The sequence below is a fragment of the Hippoglossus hippoglossus genome, chromosome 7 (assembly GCF_009819705.1).
Source record: "Hippoglossus hippoglossus isolate fHipHip1 chromosome 7, fHipHip1.pri, whole genome shotgun sequence".
NCBI classification, from domain to species: Eukaryota; Metazoa; Chordata; class Actinopteri; order Pleuronectiformes; family Pleuronectidae; genus Hippoglossus; species Hippoglossus hippoglossus.
The window spans coordinates 8,251,847-8,272,582 of NC_047157.1; the positions used below are offsets into that span (position 1 = coordinate 8,251,847).

The following is a 20,736-nucleotide window of genomic DNA, read 5'->3' on the forward strand; positions in this document are numbered from 1 at the left end:
TCTTGCTGTAGACGTATATGTAGTTTTAGCTTTATTTGGCAAATGCAGCCTCATGACTTACAGTTAAACTTATATATTTATATGTATAATTATTTCCTTACTTATACATGTGCATTACTTATACCCGGCTATACTTTAATCAGGTTACATTTTGTTTAGGTTATGTAGGTATATGGGTGTTAAATAATGTAAAAATAAAATTGAACACCGTATATCCAAAGCTCATACGAGGACACAATCTGATCCACAACTTTCAACAAACTTTCTCCAGAACAATTCACCTGCTGGTGTTGGAAAGCTCGGAGGAGCGCACATGCAGACGACACTCTCAAATCAATAGATTATCAATAAGTAAATGAAGGACAACTATAGAAACACTCGTAAACGTGAACAGTGTTGTCGTAGAAAAAGACTTTGAGACGCAATGTGACTGTCACAAGAGCAGGAGACAATGTTTCCTGGTTGGAGAGTGTTCCTTGGGCAGTTTACTCCGCATGGCACGCGTGCTCACAGCCCTTCAGGTTGAAGTTAAAGAACTTTCTTTGAAAACGAATCAAACGTACTCACCCTCTTTAGACTGCAATGTGATCAGTATACCGTTAATGAGTACATAAGAAAATAATAAAGGTCTGACTCCTCCAAAGAAATCCATTTGGGAAACTTTTCCTGTTTCTCTCTCTCTCACTCTCTCTCTCACTCTTCTCCTGGGCTTGGCTGGGACTGCTCTGAGCCGAGCGCTGCGCTGCTGCTCATTCACAAACGAGCTGCACGTCACGGACTCCGCCTGCTGGAATGTGTGTGTGCGTGTGTGTGCGTGCGTGTGCGTGTGTGTATGTGTGTGTGTGTGCGTGCGTGTACGTATGTGTGTGTGTGTGTGTGTCAGGATCGGGGGTGGAGGAGTGGGGGTGGTGGTGGCACATGAGAAACTTTTGCAGCCTTCAGGGACCGTCGGAAATTCGGGCTTTAAGGCACATAAGGTGTTGCGCGCATGTCCACAAATCGAAAAGCTCGAAACTCCAGGTAAAGACTGATTCGTGCAATCTATTCTCATGTCCACATTTCCTCGTTTCGTTTGTCCATTATTGTGTTGATAGATATAACTAATGTATGTGATCTGAAACAAACCATAGAAACTGCAGCACTTTGTTGCCCACCAAACTGATTCTTTTTAGTTTGAGCTATTTACTGGTCACTAGCCTACACTTGTGCATTAAGGAGGTGGAATAACATGGTAAGTGATTGAATTGATAAATAAAGAGATAAGTAAATCTTTGAGATACCCAAAGGACATTTGCAAATATTGGTTGCACCTATGAGAAATAATTTACTGTTTAATTTCATACATTAGACAAACAATGTCAAACATTTAATTTAAAAACATGATCTGTGATGGACAAAAGTAATTACCAATGACAAAACTCATTAAATGTAGGCCTCATCTGCATTGGAGGGCACAGTGACACAGAGAAGTGAATATAGCAGGTCAAAGTTCACCAAAGTTCACACGAAGCCACCCTGCGATTTGCCTTCACGGCAGGAAGTGAATGTTCTAATCGCCTCCTGGTTCTCACTGATTTGAAAATGAAATGATTGTGAAGTTTCGCCCCTTTAACAATCGCTCATATGTGACCGGGACTATATAGATAACATTTGAATAAGCAGGTGACCAGCGCACAGTAGTCAGTGGGTTGGGCAGTGTGCCTTCAGTCTGTGGACTGAGTGGAACATGTCTTCTTCTACATCCTCTGATAAACTACAGCAGTGGTCGACAACTGGATTAAATCGCAGGTCAGAATCGCTGCCAGATCATTTTGATAATCTTATTGTTTCTATTTTACCATATTGGACTGACAAAGACATTTATGGCTGCTGCGGGTGCTGATCTCCATCATGGCAACAACATTCACAAAATCTCTTCTTTAGCAAATTTTCTTCAAAGTAAAAGTAAACGTTTTGTTGCTGAAATGTTTTATATCAAGTTGAATTACAGAACTTTTATTTTGAAATATTATCAACTTGGGTCTGCAGATTGTGTCGATTGCTTAACAGACCTCTGAACTAGTCAACTTGCAATGTATAAAAAAATAAAATTAAGAAAATCATTCAAACTTATTTAAAAACCACACACGTGAACAGTAATAAAGCAAATTCTGTTTCATGTTGTGAAAAACATTGACTCTAAAATGTGCTTGAGTTTTCCAACTTCACTCTGCTCACACAACATCCAGCAAACAAACAATAGCGACAGTATACAATTTACTTAAAGGTGGTTCCAGTTTTTCCTACCTGGCCATGAAGCTGCCTGCAGGGCACAAGAATCATTTGCATGGGGATATTGATTTTGAATTGTTTGCCACACTGAATGGGCCCGAGGTGGGAAAAAATGGAGCGTGAGCCGCTTTACTTGACACCTCTTTGTTCTGAGCATCCCCACATACAGAGGTGGAGTCATTGTGACAAGCGGAGAGAGATGTATTCATATCAACATAATAGCTACTCTGAATACCAGAATTCAAGAGTACAGCTGGCCCACTGAAAGGCCTTCATAATTTATGGGAAATATCCCAAATATGTTGCACCCTGCCAACCGTGCAGATAGACGATGGTCGAGTCATGGACAAAAAATGTTTAATCTAGTTATTCAGTCTCAGGAGGGCATGTGGGAGCAGGAGAAGGGAGTTCACTGTGAATATGGGGAATTAAAAAACTCCTTCACCTAGCAACTGGTGCTGAGTGGAATTCTCTGTCCAGCTTTATCGGACTTACTTTCATTGTCTGTTGCCCAGTGTTACTATGGTTAAATGTTGAGCAACTGCTATGGGAACGATAGGGAGGCGCTGTGCTTTACATGTTGCTTCCCACTCCACGCCTCCGTCCTGTATTCCATTGAATTCAGTGCTCTAGGCTGTGGGTTGAACCTGGTTCCTAATGGTGTTTACCTTTGAGAACCAGCCTTGTCTCCACAATAGATGATTACAATACAGTGTGTCATTGATTGGACGTGGCTCTCGCTCGCTCAAACACCCACATGCATTGTCGTTGACACACCTGTGGCGCTGACACTGCGGGAAAAGAGTTGGGCTTCTGCTGGTCGAGGCCGTGTCCCAGACCACCCCCCTCATGAGCCCATCCTCCCATACCTCCTCCTCCTCCTCCTCCTCCTCCCCCCCCCATGCCTTCTGGGGGCTCCAGTTTCACAAAAGCAAACCGCAGAAGAACGCTAGGGCTCAGTGTGAGCTTTTGAACCCCTAAAATTCAACCACTCTCCCGCCCACTCTTGCCTCCACAGCCACCCCAAAGCTTCAATTATATACTCCCCTGTGAACGTGCACATTGGCAGCTGTGGACACCACGGACACATATTGGTCCTTATTATACAACTTTCTAGTGCGCTTGGAGATTGCTTGGTGGCGTAATGTGCAGTTGGTGCCCACGAAATTGGTACATGTACCTCTATAAAGAGCCATGCATGCACACTCTGATGATGAAATTTACCCCACTGCGACCCGAGTGGACGTGGAAAGTATAACACTAGCGTAATTTGCCCTTTACCCTCTCACAGCTCAGGCCTTAATATACAAGTATATATATACGGAGTTCCCTTTTCACATATGAAAAATGCAGCATGAGATTCTCCACTCAGACGCGTTCACAACAACACAGTAATCTCCACCACATCCAGGTGAGGGGTGGTGCAGCATGCAGGAGAAAGCATGTATAAATTCTGTAGCTGAGATCATGTGTCTTTGATTACAGCTCATTGACCGGCGTCAGCCCTCCTCAACAAATGCTCCAGAATCTCGTCTTTCCAACTTAACATATTTTTTGAGTGTCCTCTACGTTTATAGCACTTATTTTTTATCCTGAGATATTTCTATTCAGTTTTTTCCGTTTTACGTCCGTTGCATGTTAGAAATGTCCAATTGCTGTTAGTGAATGCTCTGAAGCTCCTGCTGTATTCTCACATGGACATTATTCAAAGTTTTTATTAGGGGACTCTGAGCTTCTGGCCCCATACACACCTGGTATTAACATGTAGTTTTTGTGATCCCATCCCAAGCGGACAGCTCAAAGAACAGGTGTGAACACACTCAGATCGGATAGCGATCCCGTCACACGAGACCACATTCAGAGGTGGTTTGGGCCACATGTGTCCACATTATTTTAGCAGTGTGAACACAAATCTTTCCTGTGCTACATATGAAGAACCGCCTACTCAGCTGACATCATCTGAGCCGCTGCAGTTTCACTACGATTCTAACAGATCTTTTTTCTTCTCGTTGATTTGTTTGTTACCACCGCCTCGATATCAACACTGATCACCACATAAAGATCAATACTTTCATTAAATTGGTAAAATCTTTCTTCACAGGTGCATGTGATTCATTCAGAGTCTCTCTCTGACTTGTCTCACGCCGACACACACACACACACACACACACACACACACACACACACACACACACACACACACACACACACACACACACACACACAGTGACATCGAACACATCTGTAAACTCAGACTAACCCAAAACAAAACCTTGTTTGGTCTTAACTAACACAAATCACGTACGTGTTAATTTGCACGTAAAGTGAGAACCGATCACAAGTGGTCACAGGAGACACATCCAGGACGAATCTTAATGCCAGTTGTGAACACACATACTTAACGCTGGCCACTTAAGATGGGATCTCTCAGGACGGATGTTAATACCAGGTGTGTACGAGGCCTCTGACTATGTGATTTGCATTCTCCCCCCACGAGAATATGGGGGGTTCAGTGCATGTCTATGCTACACTGTGCTACGATTGAACCTTGTAGCGTAGTGGACGCGCAGAACAGCACTGACACAACAAATTGGAGGATACATGGACATCTGCACAGAGCCTCATGTGCAACCCTCAGCAACTTGCAAATGAATAAAGCATAACTCTAACTCCACTGCTTGTTCTCAGTAACGAGCAGGAGTCGGATGGGTCTAGGAACTGGGATGAGTGGAGTTAGGAGAAGACAGGTAGAGCAGGGAACAGAAGAAAGCTTTGATATCGTCCCTCTTCCATGTTGATATGAAATGATAAGATGTGCCTGAGGGGCCACATTATCTGAGCTGGCGAGCCTGTTGAATATGCATTGTTCTTTGTAGTGCAGCACTAAAAGCTAATGCAGGATGTAAACTGAGAACTAAAGTGGATTGGGGTGTGTGTGTGCGGTTGAGAGTTGAGGGTTGGGGGTGGTGGTGGGTAGATTGGGGTTATGTGTGCGTGTGTGTGTTTGTGTGTGTTGGGGATGGGTGCTGGGAGGGCTGCCAAGCACAGGTGTAAGGCAACTACAGCAGCAATGGCGGATGGGCAAACAGCAGTGCCATTGTTTCAACAGACACACACACACACAAATACAAAGTGCAGCAAGTGTGGCCCATGCAGGCCAGCATGTGTGAGAACAGGATACAGGCTCATCTGTTAGTCTGATTAGCTTCCATCTCCTGCACTAAACCCACCCCTCACACACACACACACACACACATCTACCAACAAAACAACACCTGATCCCGTTGATCCAGCTATGTTCAGTCTTGAAAAAGTAGTTCCATGTGCCTCGTCAGATCTACTGCCACCTGATGAGGGTGATGGTGAATTAAGAAGCAGGATCAAGGAACAACAGGCTGTTTGTGTGAATAAATTACTGGAGAGGAATGATCTCAAACACGATGAATTCACATTTATGTGGCCTTCAATAGCCCGAAACCACACAGTGCTTGAAAGTTTTCATCAGTCACTCTAGAAGCTGCACACATGACGGCTGGATTTTCACAAATCAACATGCAGGGGGACATGTGTGAGTTGTATATGTTATGCATACGGATGTGTATGTGGTAATGAGCAAATGTTGGTGGTAATGTGGCACTGGTGTGTGTGTTGAGGTGAGAGGCCTCGAAGCCTGAGGGCATGTGTGACCTACGTGTTGAGTTGTAATGTAAATCATCCATGTGTGGTTGGCTTCAGTGTGGTCATTTGTATTTCAAACAATGAGAGAGGCTGATGTTGAAGGGAAACACTCAGTGACAGCTAATGCTGAAATCAATCTCCCACACGTTCAAAGTTTAGCCCGTGAGTCCTTTTCATGGTCAACCCTTCTGGCACTTTGATTACTGAGCGGTTTACATTAAATTAAAACTCAGTTGTTGTGCCCAGTTTCCAAATTCAAAAGATGATTTTTTAATGTTATTGTATATTTTCTTTTACAAGCACTCGTCAAATTGTAGGATACACGTTCTCAATAAGTTGCTCATATTACTCTAACAATCAGGTTAAAGAAGGACTCCAGTGATTTAGCACTGATTCTACCTACTTATTCCACAAACGTCTGCTGTCTGTATGTGGAACACTACTGGCAGCCTGTGGCAAACAATATCTGCCCTGCCAGATCATTTTGATAATCTGATTATTTTAATTTCACAATATTGGACTGACACAGACATTCACGGATTTCACGTGTGCCGCTCTCTGTCATGTCATCAACATTCATACAATCACTTCCTCTTTAGCAAGTTGTCAACAAAGTAAAAGCACAATGGTCGTTTTGTTGTTGTAATGCTTTACACTTTTATTTTGAAATGTTGTGAACTGCACCATAGACGGTTTATAAAAAGCTCTGCACACAATGTCCAGCTCACAAACAATAAAAAAGTGACAGTATATTGTAGAACTGTTTAAGGAGGACTCACTAATGACAAGGAATAACCATGAAATAGCTCCAGAGTATTAACACAGGCAGGATTAGAACATGCTCTAGTTTCCATTGATTGAGAAACATGCAAGAGGCTGCGAGGTCACAAGAGGTTTCATCACAATGTAGCTGACAGAGCCCACCATATCCTGACTTTTAGTCTATAGTGTCTATAGGTCAACCTCCAGAAAAACACGAAGCTCACATCACTCCCCTTTTAACCTCTCCAGAGTCACATTTGACTGTTTTCATAGTAGCCTACAGCTCATGGCAAGCATACTAAACTTAATGTGCATAATGGTTTGAGTTCCCCTTTACTGGAAATATGGTCTTGTGATTATTTTTGTTGGCCATAGGCCTCGACAGTATTTATGTACAGCGGTCTTCTGAATGTGATTTGGCGAGTCAGGCGTCATTAAACATGACTATTTTTACAAGTTTCAAGTGTAAGTGTGGTGTGTTTGTGTGAGTCAAATGTTAATGCAATGCTGACTTGTAAAAGAATAAACTAAATCCTCAGGATGGTACAAGCCCAAGCTTCAGCTGCAGGTTGAGACGGTTGAGACTTAAAACTTGCAACGTGCAAAGGAAAAGAACTGTATAATCCATCCAACCATACATACATACATACATACATACATACATACATACATACATACATACATACATACATATATACATACATACATACTTACTGTACATACATGGTCAGTCTATCAAAGGGTTACTATAATGTCACTGACCTGAAAACAACAAGCTTGAGTTTCTTCTTTCTTTTTTTAACCCACTGCTGTTCAGACGACCTACTTATTGAATGTAATGATTAATGGTTTGTCTGACAGAAGGAAACACATAGAGTGTAACTTATCCAGAGACTTTATTTGAGGCAATTTACCACATCCTCACTCAAATAAATGTTAGCAGAGAGTACTCATAACAACTAAGATAACCCAGAGTTTTAGAAGTTGATAATGGAGCTTTTGGCTGCTAATACGGAAAACTGCACTGTTGTGTTGAATTTAAGCAGCAGTGATTACAGACTTTGACCTGACCATCCAAAGATGTTTGCATTTTTTTAAGTTACCCACAAACGTCTCCATTATTTATTATCTCTGAAACTCTCAGATTGAGGTTAAAATAAGTATTTGTGATATACAGCAATTCATAACTCACAGAACTTTCCTGTGTGTCTATATATTGGGGACACGAGTCAAACCGGAGTGACAGATGTTCCCATTTGTTAACCCAAGTATAATGACCTACTCCTTAAGGCACATTCTTCCTCTCCTCCATCCATATCGTGTGACTGCCAGCGGAAAGGCCATTGTAGATGTGTAAGGAAGCGCAGAGGGAAGAGCGAAAAGAGTCACAGCTCAGAATAAAGTTGTGGTGGATTCCTGAAGGGCTGAGGAGCGAGGTCGTCCTCCGGGCTCTGACTGACACCACCCCCACCCCCACCCTTAAGGCTCCTCAGAGACTCCATTCAAAACCACCTGTTGATTCAGTTCCAGATGACCCCGCTGGGCTCACTGATATCAGATGAGCTGGGGAGAGGGAGGAAATGGAACAGGAGGGTTTGGATAAGGGGGAAAATTAGCTTTTTATGGTTATCCATGCATGCCGTCATGTTTTTGAGTCTGGGTCATCGGTTCTGCCCTGTTTGTCAAAGTCAGAGGCCAAATTCTGAGCAAAAAGTAAAGTAGAAAAGGTGGAAGTATTAAACGTGATATTAAGCAAAACAAAATTTAAGATTAATTGCGAAGTGAATATAATGGGTCAAAGTTCTTCAAAGTCCATGTGAAGCCACGCCGCGGATTTGCTTCGCCACAGTAAGTGAATGAACAGGAAACATTTGCGTATAAGTAACGGGGCCCTACTCGCGTGTAACACAACACAATAACTCGCTTTGTGTTTGGCGTGAACACAGCATGAGTCTACAGTGTAGCAGGAGAACCCAGAGGAAACCCATACAGACTCATGGAGAACATGCAGACTCCTCACAGAAAGACCCCAACTAAGCTGAGAACCTTCTTGCAGTGAGGCGACAGACCTAACCACTGCCATCACGCTGTACTTAACCTTCACTATGTTTGATTAGTTTTAATAAGTGTTATATTTACTATAGTCACTATTTTTGTTCATAATTTTAACATGCTACCATTTTCTTATCAGCACAAAACATAAACAGCAGCCAAAATATGAAAGAGAGCTATGAAGAAGGGAAAGCTAAAACAAGAATACACAAGTATGAGCATGGCAGTGTTTATTTTACCTTTAGTTATATTTTGTTATGGTGTGCAAAGGCATCATAATATACAAAATATGTGAAGAAATTCATGCAGGGGAAAGCCTTGAATTTATGTTGAATCGGCGATCCCATCAGGTGGTTTATCACACCAGCATGTTTTGGTTTTAGTTTCCTCCCAGAGCGACGTGTCTGGGATACCTCCAGAGAGAGGCTAATGCCCAAACCACTTCAAATGGGATCGTTCAATATGAAGGAGCAGCAAGCAACCCCCCCAGCCATATGTTTGAGGTTCTCACCCTACAGACACCCTGTAAAGAAAACTAATGTTGGCCACTCGTAACCACGGTATCATTCTTTCTATCGGTCACGACCCAAAGCTCACGACCACAGCTTGGATTGTAAATCAACTGGTAATTTGAGAGCCTTCGACCTTGTGCACCAATCTCGCTCCATAGCTTGCAGCAAGGCCCACAAACCCCAGTGTGCGAGTGTACTTTCAGCTGAACTTCCAATAGTTCAATGAAAAACTCTAAAAACTGCTTTTTCTGGTCTAGCTGAGTATAATCCGCGGTCCATCTGTGAGGAAGCTGCCTAATAACGGCACCTCAGATGTGAAATCGGCGGTAGGTAAGTTTAAAGAGCAACGGTAAGATAAACACTCGCAGTTTCCGTTCCCCTCCTCCCTCCGCTCAACCCGCCAGTAGCAATTAGCAGCAGGTGATTGACAACACAGACTCCAGCTTCCATGCTGCACTGATCCGACTTGGTCTGATGCCCGAGCTGCAGACTCAGGTTGAAAGCAAACAGGACTGACGATTATGCCAAGATTCTGACATATTCCACCGCTTATTTATGTTCACACATTTGCTGAGCTCACGAAAAATATCCACGTGTAAACCCTCTATACCCACAGGTGCTTTACCTCGTCAGCGAAAAATGTTTCATTCTGCATGTTTTTTGATTATTTAAACAGTTGGTCAGCCATGAGTCATTTTAAAATCAACTCGACGCAGTCCTCGGTTGATGTGTCGACGATGATGCATTCATCATTTCCTTTTGTTTGTGACCCGGTCTCGCTCATGAATCTCCGTCATGGCTGCAGCTTGTCTCCACTGCTGCTAAAACCTTGAAGTCTGATGTCGTGCTGGCACTTGCGTTGTCCGTCACGCTCTCTTTATTATTATATCTTCATTATCTCACGGTTGTAGCCGTCATCGCTGCTAGGGCCTGGGATATGTGAGAACTTTTGGAGCAGCACCCGCCCACAATAGGCCCTGATGTCACCTCTACAGCAGCACCTGTCCTGGTTTTTGGAGCCCATATCCCCTCAGCGGTTTGTGGTTTGCTGAGGTAGGCATGTCTGGCACGTCCAACTCTGACTCCTGGTAATGGAGGGCTGTTATATGCCAATGAAAGTGTTGGGACAGCTGTGTGTGTGTGTGTGTGTGTGTGTGTGTGTGTGTGTGTGTGTGTGTGTGTGTGTGTGTGTGTGTGTGTGTGTGGTTGAGTATGTGTGTGTGTGTGTCCTCACATGCAAATCAAGCAGATCTTGAAAACACTGGGTTGCTAATAAACAAAATGCAGGATTGTCGAGACAGTAAAGATCAACCAACAATATGATTGTCAGTCAAATATTGTACTTTATACATTTTTGAGGTGCTTGTACTCAGTGGTTAAATTTAATAAAGTACATTTACTTTGTTACTATACTTAGTAGTAGTACAGTAGATATATTTTCAGGTTTACTCCGATACATATATCAGTAAATATCTGTACTTTCTACTCCACTACATTTTAAAAAGCATTTCGTTACACTTTCACATTGTTTCTTTATATTTTCTAAAGTAATCAATAATGAGCGGGGGAATTAGTCCACTGATCTACTGAGGTAACATTAGTCCCCGCCTCCTGCAGCAGCAGTATCACTGGTGAAGAAAAAACATCTGGAGTGGGTTCAGAAGAGGTTGAGACACAGCCATTAATTAAAATGAGAATGTAAGTATAGCATCATCTGCAGCTCTCTTTGTTAAGAGGAGGCTTAAACTGCAACTTGTGGGTAGGAATTTGTTTATTGCAACAAACTTATCAGAATAATTGCAATATTTATATAGAAGTTGTGTCATCAGTTAATGCAGAGTGAGGATGGGCTTCCTTATCAGTTCAGACACATGGAGCAGGGAGAGGCTCCCTCCTCAGTCCAGACGTCAAGTCAGGGTGAACTGCATATTCAAGGTTAAATATGTATGCCATCGATAATAGCATACATCTGTTCATATCAGGACACACATCAATTCTCACACACTATAGAGTTTGTGTTATTCTTGTATTAAATACTATAAACACAATATGCCCCAATGACGTAGTTGACCCTTGCATCATTTTGCTTTTAATACTTAAAGTATATTTCAAAGCAAGTAGGTACTTTCTTACTTTTGGTCAAGAAGAAAAGTTAATGTGGTACTTAAAATACTTACTTACTTAAAAAAATAATTTTAGTCTGTTATATACATTGACAAATTAGTTTTTTAAATGATTGTGAAAGGCACCTGCACTTGTTTCTCGATCAAGTCAAATCACATTCAGACCTCTTTTGGTATTAACATTGGTACTGAGGGATCCAATCACAAGTGGTCTCAGGTCTGAATACATCCAAATGCGATTACTCAGATGACATTTGGAGGTGGTCTGGGACGTGTATGTCCAAATTCTTTACACCGTGTGAAATATCTATGACACATCTGTAAACTCAGACTGGGCAAAACCAACATCAGTGGGTCTTCGCAACCACAAATGACGTGCGTGTTTGCTTATAGAATAAGAAAGTTAGATCTGATCACAGGAGACTAATTCAGGATTGGATCTCTCAGGACGGATGTTAATACCAGGTCTGAATGGGGCCTAATTTATGCATCCGGCACGTTTGTGATTCAGCCAATAAAAAACAGGAGACTTTTTTAAAAAAAGGAAAAGGATGTAGCAGGTGACAGGGACATGGGGAAGTGTGTGTGTGTGGGGGGGGGGTGGTACAACAATAGCCCCATACCTCAGCCATCTGGGGGTGAGAGAGGCTTTACTTCCTTTAAAGTAAAGACATCGAAATGCTTGAGGTACTTCTCACAACTGGTGATTGGAATAAATGCATTTGTTGGATTATATGTTTGTTGAAGAACTGGTCAGGTTTACAGGGGATTAATTCTAAGAGGCTGATCCCTGTCCAGCTTTGATCAGTGGTAGTAGCAGCACGGCAGCAGTAGTAGAAACACAGCAACAGTTGTGGTGGTGGTTGTAAAAGTATCCCCGGTCCCACAGCAGAGATGTTTTGTCTCATTGTGTAAGCTCTGTTTCGGTTTCCACATTGCAAGCACAGAATTCTTGCGGTAAACACGAAATACTTGTGATGTTTTTCAGTCTCATTTCTGTCATGAAAATGGTTTTAAAAAATTTGAAGAATACCAGCACAAAATATTCGGAAAGTACCCACCCGCACGAATCCTCCTAGGCTGACACACCTAGGTGTACCAACCATACTTACAAAACTGTACAAAACAAAAAAAAGAGAAAGAGAAAACTTTGCAGCGGCAGATGAGGTGATATTGCAAGGTGAGGCATGTATGTGTGTGGGCAGATGTAAAATGCCAGCATAAGAGATGGTATCGCATCGCTACCTTGTTCACAGAGCAACTAGAGGTGGTGCCATGCAACTGCTGCATTCACCGGAAAGGTATATAAAACCTCAGGGTCGTTTAACCTCTCGCCACCATAAACACACCTAAAATGACCCTCCAGATGGTAAATTGCTATAAACACACACGTTCACTTTCACTTGTGGCACTGTCACAAGAGGCTGCTGCATTGCAGTGTTTAGACAGCCTCCCTGCAGCTGTTACATCCATACTTTCAAGTGTGTGAATGCAGAGTGTGTGTGCATGCTTGCACGTGTCTGTGTGTGTTTGTGTGTGTGTGTGTGTGAGCACTAACAGGCAGGTGCAATCACGTACCTACTCGCTCCTTTGCCATATGAGCGAGTCACCAGTCATGAGTGCTGTGGGAGCTGCTGGTGCTAGTGAGTGTGGTGAAGGTGGTGCAGCAGAGCGATGTGTATGACAGCTGTTTGTGGAATGGCAGTTCATTTCCATGCCTGTCTGTCAGAGCCGCTTTGCCGAGAGCCTGTTCTCGCTTGTTGATCCCTTTTCAACAAACACCAAATACCACAGCAAGTCTCTCTCTGCACCTGTGAGGCCGATCAGCTCTGCCTCCACATGGGAGTGAGACGGGAATACAAGAGAAAATAAGCCTCATAATGACGGTGAATTTTTGACATGCATAGTTTCGTTCTCAGTAAGTCCAGCCCACACATGTTCCCAAGTGGATCTGTCCAGTCTCACCAGCCCAAACCACAAAGTGAACAGAGTTCAGACACATTTCCAATTACCTCCATAACTTGATTTCCCTGTACAATCAAATTTCTTGAGTCTATGCAGGCTGTCGACTCTCCATATCTTCCCACAGACTGAACAGGAATCTACAAACACACTGCAGGGGCCTGCACAAAATATGATGTCAATCTGTCAAATAAATGTTGAGACTTTTTGCTGTATAAATGAAAACTTTGACCTCCTGAGGTCATTGGTGACCGTGGATGTTTGTACAAAACGTCATATTAATCCAACTGATGGCTGTTGAGATACTGTCTCTCAGGAGCAAAGTTTTGAACATGGAGCTGCATGGTTATGCATGGCTGCATTTACATCCACCAAGGAGATTATATGTTTTGTCTGCCTTTGTTTGTTTGTTATTAGGAGGATTACACAAAAAATACTCAAAACTAAATATTGTGGAAGGATGGGGTACTACCCAAAAAAGAAGCCATTACAGTTGAATGAGTAAGCCAAGCTTAACTAAGCTTAACTAAGGTGAGGATCTGGACAAAGTTTCACCCTGCAGGCATTGTTTTCACTTTCTTGAACATTTTCCCACATTTTCCCACATTTGTCAGACAAAAATTCATGGATCTTGATGGAAATAATCTAACGCCTTAGGGGACTAATATTTATGGGTGTGTGCAATATGGTGCAGATCCAAATAAAAATCCAGATCTAGTGAATTTAAAAGTAGTTTCATAAGGAGAGTGTTGGGCCTTGGCTGAGCTTTACACTCTACTGAGAGCCATACTTATAGGTTTTACTCTAGTTCAGAGATAAATATTGTACCTTTTAGTCAATTCAGTTCAATTTCATTTGTATAGCGCCAACTCACAACATGCACAATCAGCATTTTGCATAATGAGATCGAGACCATACAATATTATAGAGGAACCCAACAGTTCCTACAATGAGCAAACACTAAGTGACTGTGGGGAGAAAATAACGGACAGAAACTTCGAGCAGAACCAGAGTCTGTGTGGGCGGCCGTCTGCCTCGACCGGTTAGGGTGAACAGGGGGAGAGAGAAGAGACCCAGACCAGGAACACTGCATTTATTCTAAACCTATAATAGAAAATATCATCAACAAATACTAATACTATTTAGTATGATATAATGTTAATATTAGCTCTATCCTTACCAGCTGTAGCGTTAAAGTCATGGTTACATACATTTTTATGAGCCGCAACAACTGGTTGGGCGACAGAATTATTTTTATTTATTTATTCATGTATTTATTTCACACAATGTATAGACAAAACTGTGGAAAAATAAATACAATAAAAGAATTGATAATGACAATATTTGGCCAACCTACATAAGGTTTTATTTACTGTTAATTTTATGATCTTTTTGATACATTTTTGTTTTGTTTTTTATCTCTGCTTTGTAAGGTGACCTTTAGTGCTGTGAAAGGCACCTATAAATAAAATGTATCATTATTACTATTAATATTATTATTAAATCTCAATTAATGGTAATAATAAAACATATTTCATTGCATACCCTTATGAGCTGTAGCCATGCAGATAGCTTCGGTCTTATCTGCTGAGATACCACTTTCTGAGATTTCTGCCACTACCAAAATACAATAGAAGTTAACGGAGGAGTATTTGCAATGATCAAAACATTTAGGATTGATGGGGTGAAACCAGCAGCAACTGGATACTCCTTCAATCATAGCCTGAGATACTTTCTTGGAGCTTTTATTTAACTGCACAAGGCGTATGAGGTGAAGCGGTGTCCATGACAGCTCCAGAGTGAGACATGAGTCGTTTAAAGCTTTATGTGCAAAACGATAATGATAAGAAAATTGGGACTTTTCAAAATAGGTTTCAGCAGTGAGAAATGGTTGGGAGCCAGCAGCTGTGAACCATTAGTGGTGCAGCACCTGAAGGCAGCTCCGCTCTGACCTCAGCTTTTGGCCATGGTGCTGGCTGCTTGATTGGCCTAAATGTAATTCTGGTGTCACGTACAATCAGCTCTCCTCCATGCAGAGGACGCTTTATGCACATGTGTAGAAATGAGATCTTTGACCTCTCCTCTCCCTTTGCTTCCTCTCTCATAAAACATCATAGAGGGGCTCGGCTGGTAAAATATAAATGTGCGTGCAGCTCGCTGACGTCGTCTGGCAGCATTTTTAAGTGTTGACATGCTTTAAAACAAGTTGCATCTTGATGGCAGCTTTTAGGACCATCAAGATTCCTTGCATCAGATAAATGGTTTGCCTTTTAAAACCAGTGTACTCTGAAATGTTACTTTGATTGCACAGGAATTCCAACTGTATATTGCTCCTTTTCTACCTGGTCACTCGAAGCCACTTTCGACTGCTTATTTGTCTGAAAAATGTGGAGTGAAGTGGACAAGACTCTTCCAACAAATGTGAAACAGTTCTCTTTTCAAAAACACATGTTTAAGAGCAACTTCACAAGAGAGAAATAAACTGAGTCTGGGAAAGAAGAGAAACCTTAACCAACCTCCTCTAAGAATGCAGAACGGCCAAATATTACTATTGTCAGAGGCACAGCTTTCCGGTTTACACAACTTAAAAGGCTCCAGAGTCTCTCACCAAGACATAAATCCATGTGAAACTAGACTTTGGTAATTGCCTAAATCTCTGGTGAGGCCACAGTTTTCCATAAATCATAACATGGCTGAGGTTTGAGGGCAGCAGTGCTATTCTTGTAAACAGCTTATAGATTGTTAGTGCCCTGGATGCTTCAGCAGAGGAGACTCAGAAACCAGCAAATAACAGAGAGAACAATTAGCTGCATGCGCGCGCACACGCATGCACGCACGCACACACACACGTACACAAACGCACACAGTCATGGCACCATAACCTCAGAGGATATAACATTGACTTACAGAGACACTTATTTAAACCTTGACCATAGCTACTTGCCAAACCTAATCTAAACCTAAACCTAATCTATTCTTAATCTTACCCTTAACCTAAATCTATATTTAAAAGAAAACCTAAACTTAAAGCTAACCTTGTTCTAGAGCCAAACCTAACCTTAGCCTAACCTTAACTTAAACCTTAACCTTACCTAAACCTAACCTTAAATGGAACCTAACACAACCTCTCCTCAGGCAAAATCGCAACCTAAAACTAAGCCTAAGCCTAAACCTTGATCTAAACCAAGGCTGGTGCTATGGCCTTTAAAACTTGAATTCTTTACCTAAGTTTATAGAGGGATTTCAAGCATATAAGCATGGTTATAATAAGAGACTGACTAAATGTTTATCTCAACACCCACAGTCCCCCCGTGCCTGTCCCTCATAGTGCTTGTTTGGGGTGTTGCATTTTTTGTTACCTTAAAATTCAATTTACATTATGTAGACCTGCTTTCTGTCCCCATAAGGAATACAAGTCCCCATAATGTGACTGTGTTAACAGATATACTAGGTCCCCACAACATGACTAATACCTGGACTGCACACCCAAGCGCACACACACACACACACACACACACACACACACACACACACACACACACACACACACACACACACACACACACACTGCTGAGGAGTCCTGGCTGTCCTCTTTAAATTACTTCCTTTGTGTTTTTTTATCTCTTCACTATTTCCCCTTGAGTGTTTTCCAGTATTAAAAAATACCAACCCTATAATTTTCTCTGCTAGTGATTTCAGCGCCGAGCAGGCAGAGCCTGCTGAACAATCAACACACCCTGACTGGCATAATAGGTATTTGTACTCCCCCCACCCCACCGCTGCATGGAAAACCTTTTATTCAGAATGAGTCCAGGCACATGCACACTGTTTGCAAACCTGCAAGCACCTCATGAGAACTGAATCCAGTTTTGCTGTGCAAGCACATTCTCAAGTCTTTCACACTTATTCACAACTGGCTGACAGATTGGGTTCTGGAGGCAAGAGAGTGGTTAAAACCCAGAATAGATGGAGGTTGAAAAAAAGACAACAACACACAAGCCTGTCTTTTATTTTCCCTGAAACGTGAAAGAACCACAAATCAACGTCGCATCTCCCTGGAGCCAGATCATGACCCAAAAGCCTGCCGCTCCTGGGAGGCAAGGAATGGAACAAACACACGATGTAATATGTGGACCATAGTACTATATTTAACTACTTTAACTACCAATAGCAGCCAATGTTGACTTAACATGTTCATGCCTATTGTATTTGATTGTTTTATTTTAAAATGCTTTTTTGCATGATCTGAAGCATGTGTGTAAACGTCCTGATAAGGAAAATCTGCACTTGCATATTATGAAAAAAAACAAGGCAGATGGGAAATTGAATATGAAATCTCGTGCATTACATCCGAGATATCAGATTGCAACTAGGACACGGAGCCATGATGTCACAGAAGGGCGTTGTGTTTATGGGGCTTGAGTCACCAGGGTGAGCCCATATAGCTGCAGTGCTGCCTGTCCACACCTATGTGTGTACTGTGACCCCCATCAGTCACTTGATCTGGTTCCCACTGTAAAGTGGACCGATCGCATTATTGCATTTCATTCAGAGGTGTTTGCCTGATTCTGACCTTTCATATCCGTCCCGGAGGAGTGCTCTCACTTTACGTGGGCAGGTATTATAAGTCAGCTGTGTGTCACACTGTTTGCACGACAACTTGTTTACAGGGTTACAAGATGGATTGGAAGTTGAAGTTGAGAGTTACAGAAATCATAAACCGTGGAAATGATGCAGGGAGAGCGCCTTGTAAACATTTTCTAAATGACCTGATAGAGCCTGTGTATTTATCTACACGACCTTTGCCTCGTGTTCCTCCAGTAACGCTCTGGTTAAACACTTAAACACTAAACCAGCATTTTATCAATCTCATTCCAAGCTTTCTCTACAACTTGTGGTCACACAACTTCTCTTAGTTCAGTTTAATAAAGTTTAGTTTATCTTAGCTTAGCTTAGTTAAGCTTGGCTTACTTTACGTTTTGCTTAGTGTAGCTTAGCTTATATTAGGTTGGCTTAATTTATCTTAGTTTAGTTCATCTTAGCTTATGTTAGCATAGCATAGCTTAGTTTAGCTTAGCTTAGCTTTAATGCATATATGTGTGTTTGTGTTTGCTTGTGAAAAATTGAATTCCAGAGCTCTTATCAGTGGTGGATCTTGGATTTTTGTCAGGGGCCATAAAGGGGCCACAGTTTACACAACTTGTACAAATCCTGATGAAGTCTAAAGTACACACATCATTGAATAGATTTAGAAAATTCTTCCTTGTTCATGCACATTGAGTACTTCAGAATAATTTTTAAATGTTTTTATTCTGAACAAATTTACGTTATAAATGCTGTTTCTACCACCTTCAACAGGGATTGGTGATTAGTTCGGCTGTTGGATGCACAGTAATCAAAGTAGTACATTTCATAAAGCTTCTTTTTCTGTTGGTTTCTGTTCTCTCATGTAAGCATAATTTACACAAACACCAGCATGAAATGTCGGGAGTCCGATGCCAAAACAGACACAAACAGCAAAACAAGCACTTATCAGACTCTGAAAAACCAAACTGTGAATGTTCAACATTCTTTTCATTTTCGAGCTAAAGCTGGATTTTCCAAAATGTCATCTTGTGGCGAAGAATCTAAGAGGGGAATAGCTCAGAAGTAAGAATGAGGTCTACTTTAAGAATGAGGGCACACGACTCCTCCTCGACTCGGCTTCTTCGCCCAAGGGCAGAGCCTGTAATCTTAGTAGAACTGTGAATCAGGAGAAGAGTGGGGCAACATCGTAAAGGAAGTATCTTGAATTTCCTCCTTGTCTTGCCTTTCCACCATCGTGTCCCGATCTGATTTGCTTCTTCCCACGCTGCAAAAAAGTACGTCAATTAACATTCCAAGACTGGTCCCTTCAGGGTAATCATTAACGCCTCTCCTCTCCTGCATGGTCACACTGCTTTCTCTCTACTGTAGGCATAATGACAGGACAGTGGAAATGTAAGTAAATCATGGCTGTGACCCTCCTTACCCTCCTCAGGGGGCTCGGTCAGCAGCTCCGGCTGCTGCAGCTGGTGTTTCTCAGTGTCATCCCTGACCTGCTGCTTCAGACTTGTGGGTTAATGATGAAAAATTACAGCCCATTATGCATTGCAAGCATATGTTTAGTTAGAAAAAAATCACAACTTCTTGGCTGAGAAGTTTTCTAAGATCTAAAAGTCATACATTGCCTCTGAATCCCTGCAGGCCTCCCCCCGGGATTATCTGTCACCCACTGTGCTCTTGAATTTGACGGGTGCAGCCGGAAACCTTAATGTTGAAGCCGCAGTCTTAAAATTCCCAAAACCGTGGAGCTGTTTGCCTCTGGGATGAGTCTATAACTGCAGCTTTGACAACCACGTTGCTCATGTGCCTTACTCCACAGCCATTTTAATACCGATCTAAAAACTGAGCAGCTAGGATCTATAATTTGTCTCTGGCATTCGTGGTTTGTCATTTCATGATATTTGACACAGTGCCGGAGTGTGTGGGTGCATAGACTATATATATAAAAGTATATGTAAACACCTGTAATGCTTATTTATGGTAGAATGCTTAAAGATGTAATAAATAATAAGAATAAGAATATAAAAGGGTGGAGCGACCCAAGTATGCTCCCATCAGTATGCAGTAGACCTATGCAAATAATTATTCCTAACCCAGACAGACATGTCAAGACAAGATCCCCCACAATTCCTTGTGCGGCAGACCAGAATTAAACCCAGGTCGTGTCTTGCAAATGAACACAATAGAAGTTGACCAAACACAAAGATCTCATTTGCTTATATGTATTTTAGAGATCAAAGTAAAGTATCTCTGTTTCATAGGTGCATTTTTTCCATGCGATACCAACTTTGCTCCAGGTTATACACAGTCATATCATGACAACACATTTCACAGAACCACCTATTTTCACGGTGATCTGAAAATACAACTGACTTCTCTGGTAGGCTGATCCCCTCTGAGTCCTGGCCGTGGAGTTATAGTCATTTGCTGACATCTTCTGACGGCAGAATGGACTGCAGCACTGACTGTGATGACCATTGATCAAATGTACAGCTCTGATGGAAGTACTTTCACTAGTATAAGTGTTGCAACTCTTAGAAAGTGTTTTTTTAATGAGCATCATTGAAACTATTTGATTCCATGTGCTGAAATTTAAAATTAGAAGGCAAAGTATAGTAATATAGTAATATATAAGTGAGGTAATATCCCAAGTGATATTAGGAAAAGCAATTAAAAGTGATATAGTAATAAGTTACAAATGTATACAAGGCAGAGGATTACAATTTTAAAAAAAACTGACTGCTACGTAAATATTCTTAGGTAATCAGTTATGAAAAACAATGTCATATATT

At 41.8% G+C, this 20,736-nt stretch overlaps 1 protein-coding gene across 4 annotated transcripts in view; it reads right to left on the reverse strand.

The window, feature by feature from the left end:
- The window catches only part of epha2b (eph receptor A2 b), a 38,498-nt gene extending 21,572 nt beyond the window's left edge, over window positions 1-16,926 (reverse strand). For all 4 annotated transcript variants that reach the window (XM_034590623.1, XM_034590622.1, XM_034590621.1 and 1 more), the window contains exons 1-2: window positions 16,915-16,926; window positions 568-701 (exon numbers count right to left, since the gene is read on the reverse strand). In XM_034590623.1, coding sequence (XP_034446514.1) covers window positions 568-652 — 85 coding nt within the window. In that variant the 5' untranslated portion in view covers window positions 653-701; window positions 16,915-16,926. The remainder of the gene's footprint in view (window positions 1-567; window positions 702-16,914) is intronic.
- Between the last annotated feature and the right edge of the window lie 3,810 nt (window positions 16,927-20,736).